We start from the raw sequence: 21882 nt of genomic DNA on the forward strand, positions 1-21882 counted from the left end.
TCATGACTCAAAAATCAACTACAGGTACACCACAAAAAAGAAACAGCTGAACAGAAACAAGTGGAAGAAAAAAGCCCTAAGAAAGTGTAGTTACTCCAGTATTCAGTAACACTCAAAAAAGGAAATCCAGGCTGCACAGATTTCCTGGGCTGTGGTAACAGAAATCGAGTCTCTGTAACAGGAAACGTGAGTGTTCTGTTCACCTTTCCAATAGTCTGACCCCACCAAGGCTGCTGGGTTTCCTTCTGGCTACAACACTTTAAGGGTGTCAAAAACAAACGTTCAAGTAAGGAGAAAGGAAATGCGGAAGGTCCCAGAGACCAAGTAGAGGATGGATGTGAAGGTCCTAGACACCAGGTAGAGAGTGGACAGGGAAGGCCCCAGAGACCAGGTAGAAGGATGGACACAGAAGGCCCCAGAAACCAGTTAGAGAGTGGACGTGAAGGCCCCAGAGACCATGTAGAGAATGGATGGGGAAGGTCCCAGAGACCAGGCAGAGGATGGATGGGTAGGTCCCGGAGACCAGGTAGAGGATGGACACAAAACGCCCTGGAGACCAGGTAGAGGATGGACAGGGAAAGCCCTGAATACCAGGCAGAGGATGGACACAGAAGGTCCTGGAGATCAGGTAGAGGATGGACACAGAAGGTCCCGGAGACCAGATAGAAGATGGACACAGAAGGTCCTGGGGACCAGGTAGAGGATGGATGGGTAGGCCCAAGAGACCAGGTAGAGGATAGATGGGTAGACCCTGGAGACGAGGCAGAGGATGGATGCAGAACAGGGATGCTGGGTCCAGGAAAGGCAAGAAAGAAGTGTCTGAAGCCTTAAAGGACTATGACATAGAAGAGCTCTCAGCTTGTTCTGACGGCTTCAACACAGAGACCTGTAGGCAAGGGAAGTTCACCAAAGCTAGGGGCCCAGGAGATGCCGAGCCCCCTCACCGGAGGCATCCCATCTGGAGATGCTCGGCACTTCTCAGGTGCACTGACTGAGTATCTAGACAGGCTGACCTCAGGTACTCTATACCCGGGAAGCCAGGATCCTAATAATGCACCTACTAACAGGTGTATTTTAAGACCAAAAAGGTGAAAGCACTTCCCTTAAGAAACCCAATTTAGAGTACACTTAGTAACCGTAAATTTGCTGACTCACGCTATGTCTCAATGTGTACATTAGAAGAATAAATAACCCAAGATGGGCGCATGTACTTTATGACTAGTATTTTTCACATATGAAAGATAAGTAACCTCTCTCTTTCAAAAAAAAAAAAAAAGGGCCTTAGAACCATTTATTTTTTTTAAATGTCTGTAAGAAAAGGGAAAATACTTCAGACTATTTTGGACTTCAAATTCTATCATCTAAAATTTCAAAACCTTACCTTGAAACTCACTTCTACTTTCTTAGAAACAGCAACTATACCACCCACAGGGCAGCTCAAAGGCCTTTAAAAACTGGTGATGCCACTTTCCAGGTGTGAGCTGGCAGGTTTAGAACTTAGGGTGCGCACAGGCTGTGAGCACATGATTAATTTAAATTACAAGTCCGGTGGATTAAGTGGGCGTCAAACCCCCCTTGCTCTGCTGGGAGGCGGCCACCGGGGAAAGGACACAGCGGGCCAGGTGCGGCCGGGAACACCCAGCATCCACAACAGCGTGGCCCTCACCACTCGGCCTTCTCTGCTTTGGGTTCCGAGAAAATCCACATCTCCAGAAGTGAGGCTGGCATCACATCAAAAGGCCACCAAAAAACTTGTTTTCCACTTAGCAGCAAATAATCTACGTGACTGAGAAACCCTGCTGAGGCTGAGGGAACTCACTCACTCTAACTGAACGTGGAAAAAGTCAAACCATCAACCCACATGGCACTGCGCCGCGCCTCCCACCCACGACAGCCTGCTCAGGTTAAACCGTCCACCCAGAGCACACGGGCAGGGAGAAGAGATGAGGATCTAAGACCACGCCTCAGGGACCCCACTCCTGAGTCACACCTCAGCCCAACGCAAATCACGAGACCCTCGGGTGTCCGGGCCTACGGCCTCATCCTAAAAAGTTCACAAGCGCTCAGCGGGCTCTTCAAAGCAGGAATGTAACAAGGTTGGCTGCAGTAAGGCCTTCGCCGGCAAATCTGTAAGAGGGGCAGCAGGCCTGTGATGTCTCCCACTGGAAAACACCTTGGGTGAGCATCCCTCACACCAAGACGACCCTGGCGGGCCACGGATCTAGGCAGGCTCTGAAACCTCGGCCTAAGCCAGGAGCTCAGCAAGTGACCCCAACACCCACTGGGACATTGTCCCACGGTGGATTCAGGGAGGCTCTCTGCTGATATCTCATCTCCCAGACCCGGAACCATGCCCCTGACAGTCCTGCCAGCTGCCTGGAGTTTGCAGCCCTGGATCTCACAGGTTCTAATGACAACCACTTTAAGAAACCGCAGGCTTACGACGTTATTTATTTATTTATTTATTTAGTTATTTTTTTTTTGAGATGGAATCTCACTCTGTCACCCAGGCTGGAGTGCAGTGGCGCGATCTCCACTCACTGCAACCTCCGCCTCCCGGGTTCAAGCAATTCTCCTGCCTCAGCCTCCCAAGTAGCTGGGATTACAGGTGCACACCACCATGCCCGGCTAATTTTTGTGTTTTTAGTAGAGATGGTGTCTCTCACTATGTTGGCCAGGCTGGTCTTGAACTCCTGACCTCATGATCCGCCCACCTCGGCCTCCCAAAGTGCACGGATTACAGGCGTGACCCACCACGCCCAGCCACTATGAAAAATTCTATCAAAGAATGGTTAGGACTTCCCAGGTAATGAACTGAGAGACTTTGTTTTGTTTTGGTTTTTAACAGAACTTAGGTTTCTTCGTGTTCTGGACGTTAAGTGAGAGTGACTTTCAATTTACGTTCCAGAATGGGGCACCGCATGCGGTGCGCGCACCGGAGGGGCAGGAGGAAAGCCGGCAATTCCTTCTCAGTGTTACTATGAGACAGCAATACTAAGGCAGAGGGAGAAGCGAAGATAACCCTTTCCAAGTATTTTTTTTCAGGAATTTTTGCACAAATCCCATTCTCCAGACTTTTCATGGTACATCGATCCTCTGCAAAGCTTTCCTTACTAATACTAGAGGACTAATTATTACAGATGAATAAAAATAAAACTTAATCACATTAAATAGACATTCTTGTCTTTTGAGAGACAGGACAATGAACATCTACGGATTCTGTTTAAAATGACAAACACGTGAAGTGCAATCACGTCTGCCTGCTCCTGCGGAACGTCGGTGTGGAGGAAACATCCTCTCAGCAGGAAGGAAGCCGTGCAGGGCTTGCGACCTCCTCCCAGGACCAACGTTCAGAGGGCCACCAACCCCAGGCAGGCATTCCCTGGCAGGGCAGAATGTGGAGCCTGGGAGAGCTGTTCCCATCTGCTGTGCTCCTGGGCCAGGGCAAGGGAGCGGTTCTCAGCTCAGCAGTGGGATGGGGCCGGCTGGCTCTGTCCTCAGAGGCCGTGGACAGGCAGGTGGGCAGCAGCCCTGGCCTTCTGGGGGTGGCTCTGGAGGTCACATGTGGCCTGGGGAAGAGGGGGCCCGCACATCTTACCTCTGTGCTCCAGCCCAGGGCCGCTGACACCCCATCCCTGGTAGAGGGTTGCAAAGTCCTTTGGAATGTACGTCTTAAAGATGTTGAGGATGTCCAGGCGCTTCTCATGCCCCTCGGCCACCGGCTCCTGTTTGATGGAGTGTAGGACGGGGGGCGCCCCAGCCACTCCGGGCTGGGCCTGCAAGGCCGCGTCGCCCCTGGACCCTGCAGCACAGGTGGCCAGAGTCCTCAGCTCCTGGGCCGCCTTCGAGGGGGGCTCGCGGGGAGGTAGAGGAGGAGCGCCCCCTTCGCCCTTTGCAGGAGGTGGACCCTGAGGCTGAGGGCTGAATTTGGCTTTCAGGGAGTCCGGGGCACTGTGCTTATTTGTGGGGGCAAAGCCAGCCCCCGCTGGGGGGACCCCAAACTTCTCCACAGGCTTGCTGTTCACCGAGGGCTGCGCGCCAGCCCGGGTGATGACGGTGGGCGTGGGGGTGGCGCTCCTGCTGAAGCCCCCGCCACCCGGGGCAGGCACCGGTTTGGAGCTAGCCTCCTGCCTGGGCTTGGCCAGGGGCCCCTGCGCGGCCGCGCCATGCGGCTCCTGGCCGTGACAAGGTTTGGTCTGTCGATACCCGTCAGGGCCGGGCGCCCACAGAGCGCAGGGACCTCCGGAATGGCTCTCCTTATTCTTAGGCATGCTAGCGGCTTTTGTGACCACTCCCAGGGGAGAAGAGCCACTTTTGGGCCCCGGCATCCCCCCTGGCACCTGAGTGCGGGTGAACCGAGCAAGGAGCAAAGGCTGGCATTCTTTGCCACCGAGGGCGGGCGGCGGGCCCGTGCGTCCGCTCCGGGAAAGGAAAACCAAATTGCTTCTGATGCTTTTGTAACCGTTGGGCTGAATCCACGGGGGAGCCACGGAGTTGCAGCTGACACGATGCCAGATGCGTTTGTGCATCCACAGGACCTCGGGATAGTAGGTCTTGTGGCTGCAGTAAGGACACGGGTGAACGACTAAAGCCGCCTGCAGAGAGGAGGCCGCCTCCTTATTGCTGGGGTCATCCCGCGTCGACCTCGCACTTAAATCTAGCGGCATGAGGTCTGAGGCCAGCGCCCGCTTCCCTCCCCCAGAGTGTTCCTTGTTGTGCAAATCGGACAGCTTTTCTGCAGGGTGACCCATCTGGCCCTCCGCTCCCGTACTGGAAGGGAACTCCACACCATCACCAGGGCCGGGCACCTCCTGCTTGGGGTGAAATGCTGGCATCTTTAAGTCCATAGAAAATCTGTGCTGCTCTTGCCTTCTAGAAGTCTCTCTGCTACTGTTTTCAAGTATGGACACAGAAGCTGCGATCCCCGCCTTGGACTCGCCGGTGTCTCTTTCTGAGGCGTCATCTTCCAGCTTGTGACTCTGGTCTCCATTGGAGAGCTCGGTCGAAGTCACCTCTTCGGAAAAGCAGCAGCGGCGCGGCTGTCCCCCTAGAGGAGGCAAAATATGAAACGGGAAGTTACCATTTCTCATCAGAACACAGCAAGACACAGGGCGTGTACAGCTACAGCATGTTCCAAGCCATCTGTCTTCAGCAGGACAAGCCACCCTCGACTCTGGGTGGCTCTTAGAAAATCCATGAGGAGCCACCCAAACAAGAACAAAAGGGGGTGAGTCGGGCAGGGCTTCTTTTCTCAATGTAAATGACCCAAAAGATCACAGGGAAAAAATACAATAGCAGTGGTGTATCCAGTTACATGTAACGACGCTGTCCCTAGTTAACAGAGGGTGACTGGTATATTAAAACTCAGGAAAAAAATCAATTGTTCACAGCAGTATAAGGTTTGCATGACTTTCAAAGAACTCTACATTTAGGAATCTTGTGGAATCTTCACAGTCATTCATTGCCAGGTAAGAAAACCAGAGAAGCTGGGTGGAGCCCACAGTCACAGAAGCAGGCTTGGGCAACGGCTTACTCTGTCCAAAGGACTCCAGTGTCTGCCTCTGAAACCACTGGGCTACCGACCACCTTCCGCCTCAGCCATAGGGCTCCCTCCCTACGCATCTCTCCTGTGAGGTCCAATTCTCAAGCCCAAAACCCTGATGCCCTAAGGTCCCCCAGAGGCCAGTAAGCAAAGGCAGCCACGCTATCCACCTCCATGCCGCCACCTGCCGGCTGCCCAGGAGAACTGAGTCCGGGGTTCCGCCCCTCAAGCTCTGCTCCCCTGATGGTCGGGCCTTGACAGAGAGTGTGTCTGAGCCACCGTCTGGGATGAACTCTGCGGTGGGGAGGGATGGTGCGGTCAGAACCCTCCCACTTTACCCAAGGAACGCGTGTGACAGGGAGAAACACAGCCGAGGTGTGGGCTGGGCTCGGACGTTTTAAGGCTTTTCCAAAGTCAGAAGAGACTGTACTACAAGTGGACATGACACAGATTAACAAGAATTCGGTTTTATGTTTTGCATTTATGGACTTGGGTTTATTTAAATCTAGACATCAAAACTGGGCAGGAGTACAGATGTTTCTGGATATCTTAAAACTCTCTGAACTACAAAACACAGGATTCTTCACCACCCAGCCGCCATCTGCAGTCCCTTACAGCCATGTCTCAGTATGATAAGGCCCCATGTTCTTGGTTTTCAAAAAAGATTTTCAGAGATTTTTAACATTCAGTAAAATGGAGGGATCTGCTAACTCAGAATGCTCCTTTAAAATGTTCTAAGTATATATTTGGAGATAACACTTAGGAAACCCATCAAACTGGTAACAAATCTATTCCAAGGGGTTCTTCATCAGGGTGAGACAGCGCCTGTTACTGAAGACACTTGCCCAGATCTGAGGGACACAGTAACAAATGCTGGTTTTCAATTAGTGGGCAGTTAATGCGCAATTTCATACGCAATGTTAAAGGATATGTCCATGTAAAAAAATGTCAGCAGTTAAGGGCTGATCAGAATTGATGAGGAGATGAGACAAAGGAAGAAAATACTATCCAACTCCTACCAGCTCCTAAAGGCTAATATTTAAATAAAGTCAAGGCTGGACACAGTGGCTTATGCCGGCAATACCAATACTATGGGGGGCCAAGGTGGGTGGGTCACCTGAGGTCAGGAGTTCAAGACCAGCCTGGCCAACATGGTGAAACCCCGTCTCTGCTAAAAATGCAAAAATTAGCCAGGCATGGTGGCACACGCCTGAAGTCCCAGCTACTCCGGAGGCTGAGGCAGGAGAATCGCTTGAACCCAGGAGGTGGAGGCTGCAGTGAGCTGACATCACGCCACTGCACTCCAGCCTGGGCAACAGAGCAAGACTCCGCCTTAAAAAATAACAGTAATAATGATAATAAAATGAATGTAAAATAAAAAATCAATGAAGTCAGGTATATGAGTCTGTTATATGCATACACTGGTATGAGAAAGGAGACCGGGCAGTGCTAGGATGCACCATGGATAAAAACATGAACTTTCTCGGAATTAAGTATACGAAAGAGGAAACGTTAGTGTTTGTTTAAGTCAGACTGGTGCTCAGTACGTTCGATTCATTTCTAAATATGAGAAAAAGGCAACATCCAGCAGGGAGAGATCTAGTTTTCCCTGCAGTAAAGGAATACAGATTTCTGAACACACATGTTCAAGACTACTAGTGGAGTCTGTAAGTGTAAACAATGCGGCTGTGTCATCTGCCCCTGTACATCTGTGGGGTTTTCAAAGCATGACTGTTGAAGCTTCCAAAATGTTCCCCAAAAGGATCATAAAACATCACCTAGAACTTCCAGTACCTCTGACCAAGACACTGAGTAATAAACTAAAAGTGAATAATCTAGCCAGGCACAGTGGCTCAGACCCATAATCCCAGCACTTTGGGAGGCCGAGGCAGGCAGATCACTTGAGGCCAGGAGTTCGAGACCAGCCTGGCCAACACAGTGAAACCCCGTCTCTACTAAAAACACAAATATTAGCTGGGCGTGGTGGCCAGCACCTGTAATCCTAGAACTTTGGGAAGCCAAGGCGAGCGGATCACTTGGGGTCAGGAGTTTGAGGTCAGCCTGGCCAACATGGCAAAACCTCGTCTCTACTAAAAAATACAAAAATTAGCCAAGCATGGTGGCGGGCGCCTGTAATCCCGAGGCTGAGGCAGGAGATTCACTTGAACCCTGGAGGGGAAGGCTTCAGTGAGCCGAGATGGCGCCACCGCACTCCAGTCTGGGCAACAGAGCAAGACTCCGTCTCAAAAAAAAAAAAAAAACGAATGGTCTAGCCCAAGTTATCGAAGTCACCAGTCGGGAGTGAACGGCAAAATGCCTCTGGAACACACAGACCCTGCACACAGTCCTGAGCCACCCCAGTAGGGCGGGAGAGAAGCACGACCATGAGTGGAGGGACAGGTGACGGGAAACTGAAGCTATTCACAGAAGCAGCTGATGAGCAGAAAGACTGAACAGCTTTCCAAGGGCCTACTTCCTTTCCAAGGAAGAAAACATGTAGCTAACTGGAGAGGCATAGGATCCTCAGCAACAAGGAACCAAGCACCTTCTCAGCCAGGGAGCCAGGACCCTCTTCCCAACCAGGCACCTTCTGAGCCAGGGACCCAGGACCCTCTTCCCCGGACCCTCTTCTAGCCGAGGTTTCTTCATTACAGGATCAGGGCCACTGAAACAGCAAAAGCCTCTAGTGAGCTCCTGATTGGGCCCCTCAGGCCTTGGTGTGCAGAGAGGCGCAGGCCCAAGCGCTCCCCGCATTCGTCATCAGAAAGCCACAGAACAGACAGCTTCGCCCCTCGTCCCCAGCTCCTGGACCCAGTGCTGTTGACAAGGGCCTTCCAGGGGCCTCCAATCACGGGAATAAACTACTGCCAAGTCCAGTGGGCCTGGCAAAGTGCTGCCACGTGGCACAGCCAAGGTTTCCTTACTGCTAAGGTTTCCTTACAGCCAGGTCAAAGCAAAACTAAGATGAGGGGCCTCCCGGGCGGCCCAAAGGGACCACGACACCCATCCGCTGTTCTCAGGCTCCTGAGTGCCATTCTGACTTCATTTATCCCTTTTATACACTCCCCATTCTCATGTGTACTCCATCTACTGCACACGCGAGGTGAACCTCCCAGAGAAATCAGTGCCACCACTGGCAAACAGGCCTCCTCAGGACACCCCGTACAGGCGGCAGCAGGCACAGGACACACCCGCACCCCCTCCACAGCCCCCACGCCCCCTCCACCGCCCCCACCCCTCCCTCCACCGCCCCCACCCCTCCCTCCACCGCCCCCACCCCTCCCTCCACCGCCCCCACCCCTCCCTCCACCGCCCCCACCCCTCCCTCCACAGCCCCCACACCCCCTCCACCGCCCCCACCCCTCCCTCCACAGCCCCCACCCCTCCCTCCACAGCCCCCACTCCTCCCTCCACAGCCCCCACCCCTCCCTCCACAGCTCCCACCCCTCCCTCCACAGCCCCCACACCCCCTCCACCACCCCCACCCCTCCCTCCACCACCCCCACCCCTCCCTCCACAGCCCCCACCCCTCCACCACCCCCACCCCTCCCTCCACGGTTCTCACATCCCCTCCACAGCTCCGACACCCCCACCACGGCCCGCACACCTTTCTCCATAGCCCCCACCCCTCCCTCCACAGTTCTCACGCCCCCTCCACGAACCCCACGCCCCCACCACAGCCCGCACATCTTCCTCCATTGCCCCCACCCCTCCCTCCACGAACCCCACGCCCCCCCGCAATTCCCACATCCCCCTCCGTGGCCCCCACACTCCCCCTCCACAGCTCCCACACCCCCAACTCCACAATTGGGACCAGGCGTGGGTGGCTTTTGATGTTTCAGTGGCCCTGATCCTGAAATGGAAGAACTCAGCTAGAGAAGTGTCCGGGGAGTGGGGCTCCAGCTCCCTGGTTGAGGAAATGCCTGGTTCTGTGGCTCCTGTGCCGCGCGGGGAGAAAGTCTGCAGGAAAAAGCACTTCTGCTCCTCAGTCCCCACCAGTCTGACAGCCCCTGGGTGGCAGTGCTCACCGGGCACTTTATTAGAATTAAAGGAAAGAGAACGGTGCTGATTTGAGCACGGTGTGGCCTTGCACAGATGGCTGCCTCTAACCCTGACCGCAGTGCCGAGGGCACACACCAGAGAGGGAAGGCTGGCTCAGAAAGGCCTGGCAGCGGCCCTGTGCAGGGGAAGCAGGATCTCCAACACGCACCCCATGCTCTCCGGGTGCACGGAAGCATGTGCCACGAGGAGGCAGCCGAGTCCGAGCAGCCCTGGAGAAGGCGCACATCGCTCCCGACCCCACGAGTGTGCACGCGCACGCCACAGACGGCAACACTGGCCGCTCTATCCTCGGCTCAAACACACCAGGGGCCCCCGGATTCCTTTCTAAGCAGGACCTTCCTAGATGTGTCTTGGAAACACAAACACGGATCAGGTCTTGGGTGACTCCACTGCGTCCCAAGCTGGTCCTGGCCTGGCTGGTGCCGCACACTGGGGACAAGCATGTTTCACACGGGGCCCAGGGAGTGGCGGACTTGCACTGTCTGAAGTCCCTGAGGCAACATCTTCAACACACACAACCGCCCTCAAAAGCACAGAAATGCAGTGAGGGCACTTTGTATAAAGTTACTCCCCTTTCACTTAAAATATGTTTTATTATTGTAGTAAAATATACATAACAAAAAAGTCTGCAGCCACGCTGAGGCGCTCCCTTTCCGCGCTTGTGACTGCTCTGGGGCTGCCTGTTCGTCTTGTTTTCAGTTTTCCATGGGTTTTTAAAGCACTTCGTTCTTAGTGCACATTTGTGCCTCTTTTCTTCTTTGAAAAATAAACAGGACCCCAGGAGCGCCCTGCTGGCTGTCACTCCAGGAGGGGCAATGGGCAGCAAGCCTGGGTCTGCGCCCGGCTCTGGTGATGCTGAAGAACCGGGCCCTGCATCTAGGGTGCCACTGCACCGCCCCCCCACCCCCGGGAGCTGTACCCCCACGGGAGCGGTTGCCTCACTCCTCCTCCCAGGCAGCCCACCTGCAGGAAGTAGCGCCGGCCCGGCACCAGGACCCTCGTGGCCCCCTGCGCACTGAGAGCGCATCCTCAGGCTTGTTTCCTGAGCTGCTATTCCTACAAAGCAGCCCTTCCAAAAACCAACTTCCTCCTAAAACGCACCCCCAACGCTCTCTCTGCAAGACACTTTTCTTGCCTAACTTTTAAGTGTTTAAAATAAAGATTTTTCTCATTTCTGCCCCTCTATATTGGGCTTCATAAAAGCCATTATTTCTTTCCACCCATAACGGATACAGTTTAGTTAATTCCGTGAACGGGAAGGGGTATCTGCCCACTTGGCATCTCTGGGTTTCTAAGGGAAGGTTGGGGGCCCTTGCTCGGGGATCGGGGGCTGTGGTGTTTTGCTGGGCTGGGCTTTGTTGAACACGCAGGGTGACTGCAGACAGGTCCCCACTCCGCACAGTTGCTGGACCCGTCTGCAGTCAAGTTCATGGCACAGCCTGAGCTCAACACCGGGGGCTCCCCTGCATATTAACAGGGAGTGAGAAGTGAATGAACAGGTAATTGCAAGCATCACATTCATCAGTGACATCTCTGATTCAACTTTAGGCTGACAAGGAAGAGGGGATGGGAGGTAAGGGAGGAGGGGAGGAAATGGCACTCCTCTTATATAGGTTAAGAAAAGGTAAAAGTTCCACAATATTAAGATTATACAGGGAAGAAAGCTTGATGCTTGTTTAGAAGACGAATTCAGTTAAGCGACCATAATTCTAAGGAGCCTCGGGAATAAAACTTCTCACCTCCCAACCTACAAACAGCATCAGAACCACTGGAAAGGGGCCCTCTAATGAACAACTGCATGTACAGAGACTTGTATGAGGACTTTTATCTGGTTCTACATTTTTCAGCCTTATCACAATGATTTCCTTTCTAATGGATGACAGCTGGACTTTTCAAGAGTTTCCAGTTCTATGACAATTTTACCCACACATGTCATTTTCATTATGCAGCCAAACATCGTAAATATTTTATTCTATTATTTCGGCAACCATCACGATGGTTCCCACAGGATGTGGTATAATTTCGGCAACCACATCCTTCCCACAGGAAAAAACCTGCCAAGGGCATAGGGAACCCGTAACACCCCAAATTCTCACTGGACTGATCTCTCAGGGACACCTGCTGCCCTGAGACCAGAACCCATCGCTGGAGCCCCGGCCACCTGGACAGGACCATGCCCCGCCCCTCTGAAGGCTCCGTCATCCACGTGGACTCTGCTCCTGGGACACAGCCACCGCGGGACGAGCCCGCAGCCCCTCTCATTTCAGCCACATCAGCTCAGGTCAGACACATGCACAAAATGCACACTTCTTCCACGCACCCCACCACGATAACAGAACAGGAAGAATCTTTGAAGAGACGTGGCATGTCTGTGCACCACACCTAGGCCAGTTTAGTAACCCATGGATGATTCTTAGATGCCTTACACACGCTTTGCTGTTCCAATACATTGTACGTTTGCAGGACTGAAGGCATGAACAGCAAGGGAGGCAGTTTGCAGGTACACCAGCACAGGTCCGCACACGCACTGCCGCTGACCTGCTTCCGAAGCAGATGAGATCAATTCTGTGTGTCGTGGTAGGTTTATAAAATACAAATTGTTTCAATATATTTTATCCCAGATTTGGCAAGAAAAAATAAAAAAAAAAACCACTCAGTCACACAGAAGTGCACCAACTATACAACGTGATTTTCTTTTTTCAGAGGATTACTAAGCTGGTAACGTAGGAGACCGAAGCATGCATGGACCTGGTCTCTCCCTGACAGTCTTGGGGACAGGAAGGAGAACATGGCTGGGTTTAGCGCACAGAGGTCAGCTGGGAGCAGGCCCAATGCCTCTGCCCAGGAGTGGCCATTCCTGAATCTGATATGGACAGGAGACAGGGAAATACTGGGTAGAAGAGGGCAGTTCCCTGGCAAAGGCCCCACCCTCGAGCTTGGAAACCTACGGTCCTAAATGGGAACAGGCATTCCTGTTTTCGAACTCAAGTGTTGCTTTTGGCCTGCCATGCCTCTATCCTGTACCCATAGAAACCCCAAACCCCAGGCTCCAAGAGCAGAAGAGCAGCAGACTGACAGAGTGGCAGAACCACACGGCAGAGAAGAAAAGAGAAGGAGCATCTGAACATTGAGAGGAGTATGGCTGCAGACGGTCAGAGAGGAGGTCGGCCGTGGGACAGCTGAACTCCAGGGGAAGATCATCTTCCCACTCCATCCCCTTTCCAGCTCCCCATTCATCCCCCTGAGAACCACCTCCATCACTCAATGAAATCCCTGCAATCACCATCCTTCAAAGCCTGTATGACCCCATTCTTCCTGGACACCAGACAAGGACCCAGGTACCAAGATGGCAGGGTGTAAAAGGCTGTCACCCAGACTCTCCGCTGAGCTGGTTGAACACTTAGCCAACCACAGATAGCAACTGCTGAAACAGCATTAATTGTCTAGACACTACCATGGGGCCGATGCCCAAAAGCACTCACCCAGCTCCTGCACCTGCCAATCTGCTTGCTCCCCCTCCTGTAAGTGGTACGAGCGCACATGAGCCATGCCCCTGTTGCAAGTCCCGCGAGGGGTCAGGGAACTTTCCTGTTTCAGATCCACAAGGAGGAAGGTCTCCGAAGTTGCTGCAGTGCCCGACCTCCCATGAGCCATCATATGTGCATCGATGACCCAGATGGAGAAAGGGAACTGGACAAGCTTACTGGACCAGGGCTGACACTCAGAGATGAGGGAGACCAAAGCAGCACAGAGACTCAGAAGTTTTCGATGAGATGCAACAAAGGCTTGAAACTAACAAGGTGAAATCCCGTAAGGAAAAACAAAGTGCAAGAAGAGAAAGTTCTAGCCACGGAAAAGACCCCAAGCTCCTAGGAGACCACAGGCTCAGTGTGAGTTACTCGGCTCAGGGTTGAGATCAAACAGAAGCACCCTCAGCAACAGTTGGGGAAGGAAGGCCCAGGACGGGGCTGGCCAAGGGTCCTCTCTCCACAGTGGGCGGCAGGAGCCCAGCCTGGGCTCTGAACCATGCATGGAAGAGCAGCAAATGAACAAGAGTGAGTGAGTCCAGAACAGGCCCGGGAGAGGCTTCTGGGAACCAAGTAATACGAGAATGACTGCAAGAATGTGGACTGTTCCACCCAAAACAGGCGGCTGGTGGGTTGGGCTGCCACAAACCCCGCTGTTACTCGGTGAGCACTGAATGGATGCAGGAAAATCGGTTCATCCAGGACAGCCTTGCAGGTGGCATCTGAGAATCATCTGTCAAGGTCACGAGCCACAGCTGGCAAGAACTGATCAAGGCCAGAACCTGGCCTAAGGTCCAGGCTTCTGAGGGAGTGGCCTGCACATTCTCAAAAAAAAAAAAAAAAAAAAAAAAAAAAAATCTCTGGGTGACTGTAACTGCAGCCAAGATTGAGGAGGGCTGGGCAAGACAGGACAAATAAACAGAAATCAATGAGAATGAGATTTCAGGGGAGGCCAAGGGAGAAGTGCTCAGCTGAGAAACAGCTGCCTTAGAAAGAGTGCATCCCTCACCAACGAGAGGGGCAGGCAGAAAGCAGGAAGCAGCTCTCGGGAATTCTGCGGGGACAGAGCTTCCATCTGCACACACACAGGTGCGTGATCTCCCTGTCAATGCTAAGTTTCTAAGTTTTGTGTACGGAAACAACCCAAAAATTGCTAACTAGATAGGAGTAATTCATTTCTTATGTACTCTTCAATGTCATTTTTTGTTCTGTTCAATTCCTTGTGACTTAATTTTTGCAGAGGTATTTTTAAGCAGTACAAAGTAGAAACACACTTCTTTAAACAAAAATGCTTTGTCATTTCTTAATCTCTACCTCTAAAAATAGCAAGCAGCTATTTCACTCTGAGGAGCGGTTACACAGCCATCACTGCCCGCAACGCTGGGACTTGAGGGGGAGATGGGTGAGTCTGGAGAAAAGGCTGTTTCCTAAGAGTCTCGCTGCTAGTCCTGCTCGGTCACATGACCTTCACCTGTGGCCATGAGCAATCGTGGGCAGCATATGCCGTTTTATTACATGAGGCAGTGTGCCTCCCGGTTCATGCTTATTACAGCAATAATTTCAGAGCTTCTCATGCTTGGTTAAAACAAAACAGAAACACAAATGCAATACCAAGCACAAAACCATGAACATCTTTGAGTAACTGGGCTCTTCCTCCTATACAAAACGTCCTGAAGGGTCCCTCAGAGTGGACCGGGTCACAACCCAGACCCCTGTGGCCTGTGCATTGAGTATGCGCTAAGGTTTTTAATACAACTGGCTTCTTTCCATTGTCTCCCAATTTCCCACCCCGGGTAGCTGGGTACTGAACACAAACTGGTCATTTTGATATGAGAATGAGCAAATCTACCAGAAGACTACGAGCCATGAATGTCTGTAATGAAATCCACAAGGAACCATGACTGCAGTTTTTCCGGCCCCATGGCACACCTGGGTCGGGGTTTACACCAGTGGCTTTAACAATACAGCCCAACGCACACACCTGTTGTGGGGTGGAGCAGGTCACCCAGGGAGGCCAGTCCCAAGCCAGGAAGCAGCAGTGACGTGCCCAGGACGGCACTCGTCTCAGACGCATCCCAGCTCACCAAGGAGCAGGGGATTCTGGAGAAGCACCAGGCAGCAGGCCTTGGGTCCACGGCCAAGCAGCCCGGCTGCCAGCACCACCACACAAGTCTCCAAGTCTCCAAGGAAACGAGGGGCACAGAGCAACCCGGGTCCTGCACGCATGAGGCCCACGTGGACGTTGGTCATTATCCTTTGGAGAGGAGCAGCTGGGTTTGCAAACACAGCCTGAGCACTGCATTCCCCAGCCAGAAGCACCGAGTGGGGGTGTGATAAAAACATGACACTTCCCGGGTTCACTGGGTGCCTGGAACCATGCCAGGAACTTCACATCCACGACCTGCCCCTCGGAACAGGTCTAGGGAGGGAAGGTCACTGTCCCATTTTGTAGATAAGAAACCTGAGGCACAAAGCAGCTTATCTAAGGCCATAAAGGCTGAGAGCTGAAGCCAGCTTCAAATGCGTCAATCTCAGCTCACACCCCACAGCAACGGGCACATCGACACTGGCAGGTGTTCCCAGATCCCAGGAAAACCATGAGGAAAGGAAACCAGGCACAGCAGGGATGGAAGGTGGGGACATCAGGGGTCCACAGGAGGTCAGAGACTGCACAAAGAAACCATTAAGGAAGGCTGCGAGATTTCGAAAAGAAAAGAGAAAATGATATGAAGAGTCTGCACTTTAGGAAACAGGCTCCAGGGTGAATAGGTGTGAGCGTGAGGGGTCTGGCAGAGGAGGGTACTACCATAAGCATAAGCCAAACCACAACCCTAATCCTAGTGCTAACCCTAGCCATAGCCGTAGCAATACACCTAACCCTAACCTAACAACTAACGTGAACACCTGATCCCAATCCTAATCCCCTCAACCCTAACCGTGAACCAACCATAACACTAAACCTAACCGCTAACCATAACCACTAACCCTAGCACTATTAACCCTAATCCAACTCTAACCCTAACCCCTAACCCAACTCTAACCCTAACCCCTACACCTAACCCAACTCTAAGCCTAACCCGAACACCTAACCCTAACCCAACTCTAACCCTAACTGTAACCTAACCCTAACTGCTCCCTCTGTCGCTGTGGACTTGCCCACAGCCAGGTCCTCCTGCGAACCTGCACAGCTATTCCTGCCGGGCCCCATCCCAGACACGTGACTACGACAGGGGTCCCCAAACATGACGTACTCGCATCCTAGTAGCCCGTGCAATCGCACCAGCCCTACAGAACCTCTTTTAAAATACCAAATTAGAAACAGGGACCTCCACAGGTGCCCAGGCAGCCAGGTGGAAAACTGCAGACACAGAGGTCTCAGTCATCCCATGGCCCCAGCCTCATCGTGTGCTTTGGGGATAAGGCTGTTGTCTCAGCCTCGCCCTGAAGGCCGGAGACCCCATCAGACAGGGACAGGCAGAGCCAGCAGGAGGAGGCCAGGCAGGGAGGCCCACAGCAGAGAGGCCACAAGAGCAGGGGAACGTGACACACAAACGGAGAGGGACGGCGAGGCAAACAACACCACGGTCCTCTCTGCCGCGGCTCACAACGCCGCCTCTGGCTTCCGGGGAGCACACAGCTGAAGAAGAGCCCCATTTCCACCACCAGCGATGACAGTCAAACCAGGGAGCCAGCGCAGACTCGGCCACTGGACCAAAGAAACACAGTACGGCCAAGGGACAGGCCTTACATCCAGGGCTCAGGGTGGCCTTTTCCTCGCTGTCCCCATGAAAATGGGAAGACTTCACAGAAAGGGAAAGAAGCATCTTTTGACATAGGGAAAAAGACTCTAGGTTCCTAAATAGATGTAAGACCACAGGGAGTGTCACTAATAACAGGTTATAGTTTTACCATCTTCTGGTCAGCCACAGGCTCTGGGGTTGGCAAACGGGGCTCTTCACCCAGAAGGTGACATTCACAGGGCTCAAAATATGTTCCGGGCAACACAAGTCACCCAGGAAGTAGCGCAGCCTGGGAAGCCCTTTGCACATTCAAGAGCTGAGACCGGGAAAGCAGGAGGCCAGCTGGGAAGGCAGCTGGGAAGGCAGCTGGGAAGGCAGCTAGGAAGGCAGGTGGGAAGGCAGGCGGGAAGGCAGGTGGCCGGGTGGGGGAAAGGTGGAAGGGAAGGCAGGTGGCCACGTGGGGGAAAGGCAGGTGGGAAGGCAGGTGGCCGGGTGGGGGAAGGGCAGGTGGGAAGACAAGTGGCCAGGTGGAGGGAGGGCAGGCGGGAAGGCAGGTGACCAGGTGGGGGAACGGTGGTGGGAAGGCAGGTGACCAGGTGGGGGGAGCGCAGGTGGGAAGGCAGGTCAGAACACAGCCTCCAGGAGAGAGTGCTGTCCACACACGGGAACTCATTAATTGCCCAATCACCACACACGCCCTTTCTGACTGAACCATGGTTGACTGGAGGAACTGGATGATATTCCAGGTCTGCACTTTTCAAACTCAGTCCCGATTCCAACTCCTTCTGCTCTGACTGAACACATGAGTGAGCATTTGGTCATCTCAGGCCAGGCAGGAATATTGGAAACGGATGGAGCAAAATCACAGACAAAGCCTGCATGCCATGTTTTTAGGTTGTAAGGGAACAAACGTTAAACCACAAGAAAGGGGATTTTGGCCCTAACCCAGCAGAGCGGGTTTCCCACACAGGCACTCCTGCCACCGCAGGGCCTCCGCACTCGCTGCTTCCCCCGCAGTTCACAAGGCTGCACCCCCTCCTAAACGAGCATCTCCCAGACACCAAGAAAGCAAACCTTGTTTCACAGCTTTATCACCACTATCTAGTGCATCTGGCTCCTGGTAGAGAGACCATCAACAAATATGTATTTATGGGTTGAATGCGGTGAGTAGGAGTCATTTAATATCCAAGACTCACATGCAATGAGACAGTGCACAGGAAAGTGCTCTAAAAAGCATGAAGCGCAAGATGAATTTGTTAATTCAGCAGGTATCTCTTAAGGACCTGCAAATAAGAACAGCAACGTTAAGTACAGGCAGCCTCAGGGGCAGGTACGGAATCCTGGCAGCACAGAGCACAGCTCTTAACCCAGTTACCAACCTCGCGTGGGTGCTGAGGTGGACATCCCAGAGCTACAGTCACTGGAGTCAGTGACCACGGACAGGCTGGAGGCCACGCATTCTAGATGAGGGAGTCTCTCTCCAAAACAAGACGCACCAGCACGTGTCGAGGAAATGAAACTCAAAACGACGTCTCCACCCTGGTCACACTGCAGCCAGCCCAAAGGGTGGGCCAGCCGCCCCGCAGGAGCCAAGTGTTTCAGGGACAGGAACCCGCTCCTCATCCAGCTCCCCACACCGCGAGCTTCACCGTCCGGAAGTGCGCAAAGCTGCAAGCGAAATAGGAAGCCCTGCCTTCTCCCCAGCGTCCACGCTCTTGACCTAGAAGGTGATCCATGTACAACCTGAAGTATGAGATTTCATTAGCAGCCCATTCTCTTAATTAAAAGCCAGATGGAATATTTGCAGTGATGGCCTCGAATGGTAGATAGTGCTCAGGGCTGACAGCAAATAGGACATTCAGGTCACTGGTTCTCCCATCCCTAGCAGCTATGATTAGGAGATGGTCACACCCCTCCTTCACTTTCCTCTTCTTAGATGTTCCCTCTTACTTAAAAAGAAAAATCTATGAAACTAGCCCCATACAAGTGTATGGTGGTGGGGAACAAATAGGTATTTGCGATATAAAAGCAAGCAGCCTCTATCCAAATGACACTGGTGATTTCAACCATATATGGCGCACAGGGTCACCCTCCTCCCAAGGTGAAAATGCACAGTGCCAGGAGCCCAACACTGTCTCAGAACTCAGGGCCACTGCATTCAAAATCATTTCAAGATTTCAGCATTTACTTTTAATATTTGTGAATCTGTAGTAACTTTTATAACAGACATTACCAGCTACTAAAAAACTGGATTTGACAGCAAGAACATCACAGTCATCAACAGTGTTTCTCAGAAGAAGATCCGTCTTCTATCACTTTTAACCTGTCCTGAAAGGGGGAAACTTGATGAAATCAGGCGTCCAGATTTCATCACAATTTGAATTTCTAAGACAACCAAAATGCCAGAGACTAAGAGAAAACTACATAGACATCTGGGGGAAAAAAACAGCCCCTGGAAAGATACTCAAGCTGAAAGGATCTTGGCAGCAGGCAGAGTGGTTCTCCAAACTGTGGAGAAGAGAGGCCGTTCCACTGAGAGTGAGAGGCCGGAACACCACTGTCAGACGATGTTTTTGGATATGAGGTAGAAAATGCACGAGGAAAAGTTGTAGCTATAATATCCAGGGGGGCTTTTCCATTAAAAAACAAGACATAAGCTGCCTGTGCAAGGGGAGCCAAAGAAATGCTGAAAACCACTGCCACGGGCTGGTGTGATCTGGAAGTTCTCCTCCTGAAACATAAAAAAATAACCAAGACAGACTCAGTGCTTCAGAGGGACACAAGGAACACAGAAAGGCCGGGGGACACATAATTGCTTTCAGAGGCTACGCAGTTCAGAAGCAGGTGCAGCCAATCAGGAAGCCGTGAGCCCCTCCAGAGGCACCGAGTCAGGGAGACCCAAGCCCCAAACACCAAGGCCATGGAGGGCAAAGTGACAACGTGGGTCTTGCCCTCATTCTCATCAAAGGGCCGCCCTGGGCTTTCATATAGAATAATAAACGCTGCTGCCAATCGTCCAGTTCAGTCCTATGGCCAGAAAGGTTTCTTTCAAAGAAATGTCCCCAAGCTTTCTCATTCTTATCATGACATACACAATGTGAACTACAAAAAAAAAAAATCTGAATGACAAGAAAATGCCAGGACTAGAGCAACATGCAACTGAATGGTATCATAAAAGTTTGATAAATTATACCCCAAGATGTTTATTCTATTTTTCTGGATGACTGAGTATACATGTTTTCATTTTAAATGATAATCTACTAACATAAACAACTTGCAAAAGTATGTTATCTGTGTTAATAGAAAATTACATAAATATCTTAGTACTCTGGACATGATATTTTATTTTTGAGACAAGGTCTTGCTCTGTCACCCAGGCTGGAGTGCACTGGTGCAATCACAGCTCACTGCAGCCTCAACCTCCCAGGTTCAGGCCCTCCTCCCACCTCAGCCTCCTGAGTAGCTGGCTCTACAGGCGTGTGCTACCATGCTTGGCTACTTTTTTTTAAACTTTTTGTAGAGATGGGTCTCACTCTGTTGCCAGGCTGTTCTCAAATTCCTGGGCTCAAGTGATCCTCCCTGGCCTCTCCAAGTGCTGGGATTACAGGCATGAGCCACTGCGCCCCCAGCCTTGGAAGCTGTATTTTGATGTCCAAACAAAAACAGTCCCAAATTAAATGCAGAATTTCTGACTAGACAAATTATTCATGTTACTTTTTAAATCAGTGAGTACAAAATCAACAACTTAAAGGTTAATCAAATACCTCTAGCTTCCATGACAACTTTCAGTTAAATAGCAGTTTATCCGACATAAAACATAATCAGGTTCTAGAAACCTGGAATTTACTAACTGCTTCCTATTGACTCAACTATAAAGAAGCGTCGCTCAGGTTTGGTTTTTCTGTTGTGAATCAAATGCTAAAGTGAATCGAATTCAAGCTGGCTTTCACAGCTACTCTACACCTTACACACCTTCCTTCGTCCCCAAATCCTAGTGGCAAACCAAAACACATCCACTGGAGAAAATGCAATCAATATATTCTTTTATTATTTTTAAAAACATGGCAAACCATACTTTAATCAGATAGCAATGAAGATTTCCATTTACAAATTTATCCAAGTTGGCAAAAAATAATTAGCTAACATGAATCTTTCCTTGTATGACGCAGCTGTCTGAAGCAGATGCCAGCTAGCACAAAGGCCGCACATGAAGTCTTATCAAGAACGGTGGCGGGGACTGTCGGGAAGAAGGTGCTGACGCCGCTGGTAGATGTTAGAATGAAAATAAGGAAGCTTAGAGTAAGGAGGAGAGCAGGAAAACCAGGCCCATAACACTAGTTAGGAAGGAATGGGGGCCTTTCTGAAGGAATGGGCCTGGAATCTTCCAACAGGAGTCACAAAGAATACAATTAAACCACTTGTGTGTTTTCTCCTACACAAAGTGTTTTAAGAGGCATAGGAGGGAGTAAGTCTCAGGAAGAGAAATAACACTGTACACTTCTCTGACTTAAAGCCAACTAATATACACACAAACCAGCTAGCACCTGCATGGCTTTCTACAACTTTTTCTGTTGTGATGCATAAATGTCCAAAAACACAGAATCCAAATTCCGTGTCTTTTGCAAAGAAACTGTAATGAGTCTTCAAAAAAAAAATCAGGATCACTTATTAGTCGAATCTTCAGATTTAAAATCAGGCATGTGTCTGACTTGCGGAACAAGGGCCATTTCATAACACAAGCAGTCTCTGACAGAGGAAGGCGGATTTCCCCTAGGCATCCTGGCAGCCCGCGCAATGCATGGAAGCTACCACTAGATGGCACCTGCGCCCAAGCTATAGCCCGACTCCCTCCCAGTGCTGGTGCTACGCGTGTGGTCCCCGTACATGGAAGAGCCATCCACTTTTCAACAACAGGTATTTATCTGCAAAAGACTTACACCAAAAGCTTGCCTTAAAAGGTCATCAGGACAAATGCAAAATGCATATGTCTTTTGAAGCACAGCGCTGTCGG

The 21882-nt window shown here is 51.6% G+C and overlaps 1 protein-coding gene across 16 annotated transcripts in view; it reads right to left on the minus strand.

Annotated features, from left to right (window-relative positions):
- ZNF516 (zinc finger protein 516) overlaps positions 1-21882 on the minus strand; it is a 152207-nt gene that overhangs the window by 34104 nt on the left and 96221 nt on the right. For all 16 annotated transcript variants that reach the window (XR_010124205.1, XM_063653837.1, XM_063653839.1 and 13 more), the window contains one exon: positions 3599-5047. Coding sequence is in view for 15 of the 16 variants with exons in the window: in XM_063653837.1 (XP_063509907.1) it covers positions 3599-5047 (1449 nt within the window). In the remaining variant the exon portion in view is untranslated. The remainder of the gene's footprint in view (positions 1-3598; positions 5048-21882) is intronic.

The sequence above is a fragment of the Pongo pygmaeus genome, chromosome 17 (assembly GCF_028885625.2).
Source record: "Pongo pygmaeus isolate AG05252 chromosome 17, NHGRI_mPonPyg2-v2.0_pri, whole genome shotgun sequence".
Classification (NCBI taxonomy): Eukaryota; Metazoa; Chordata; class Mammalia; order Primates; family Hominidae; genus Pongo; species Pongo pygmaeus.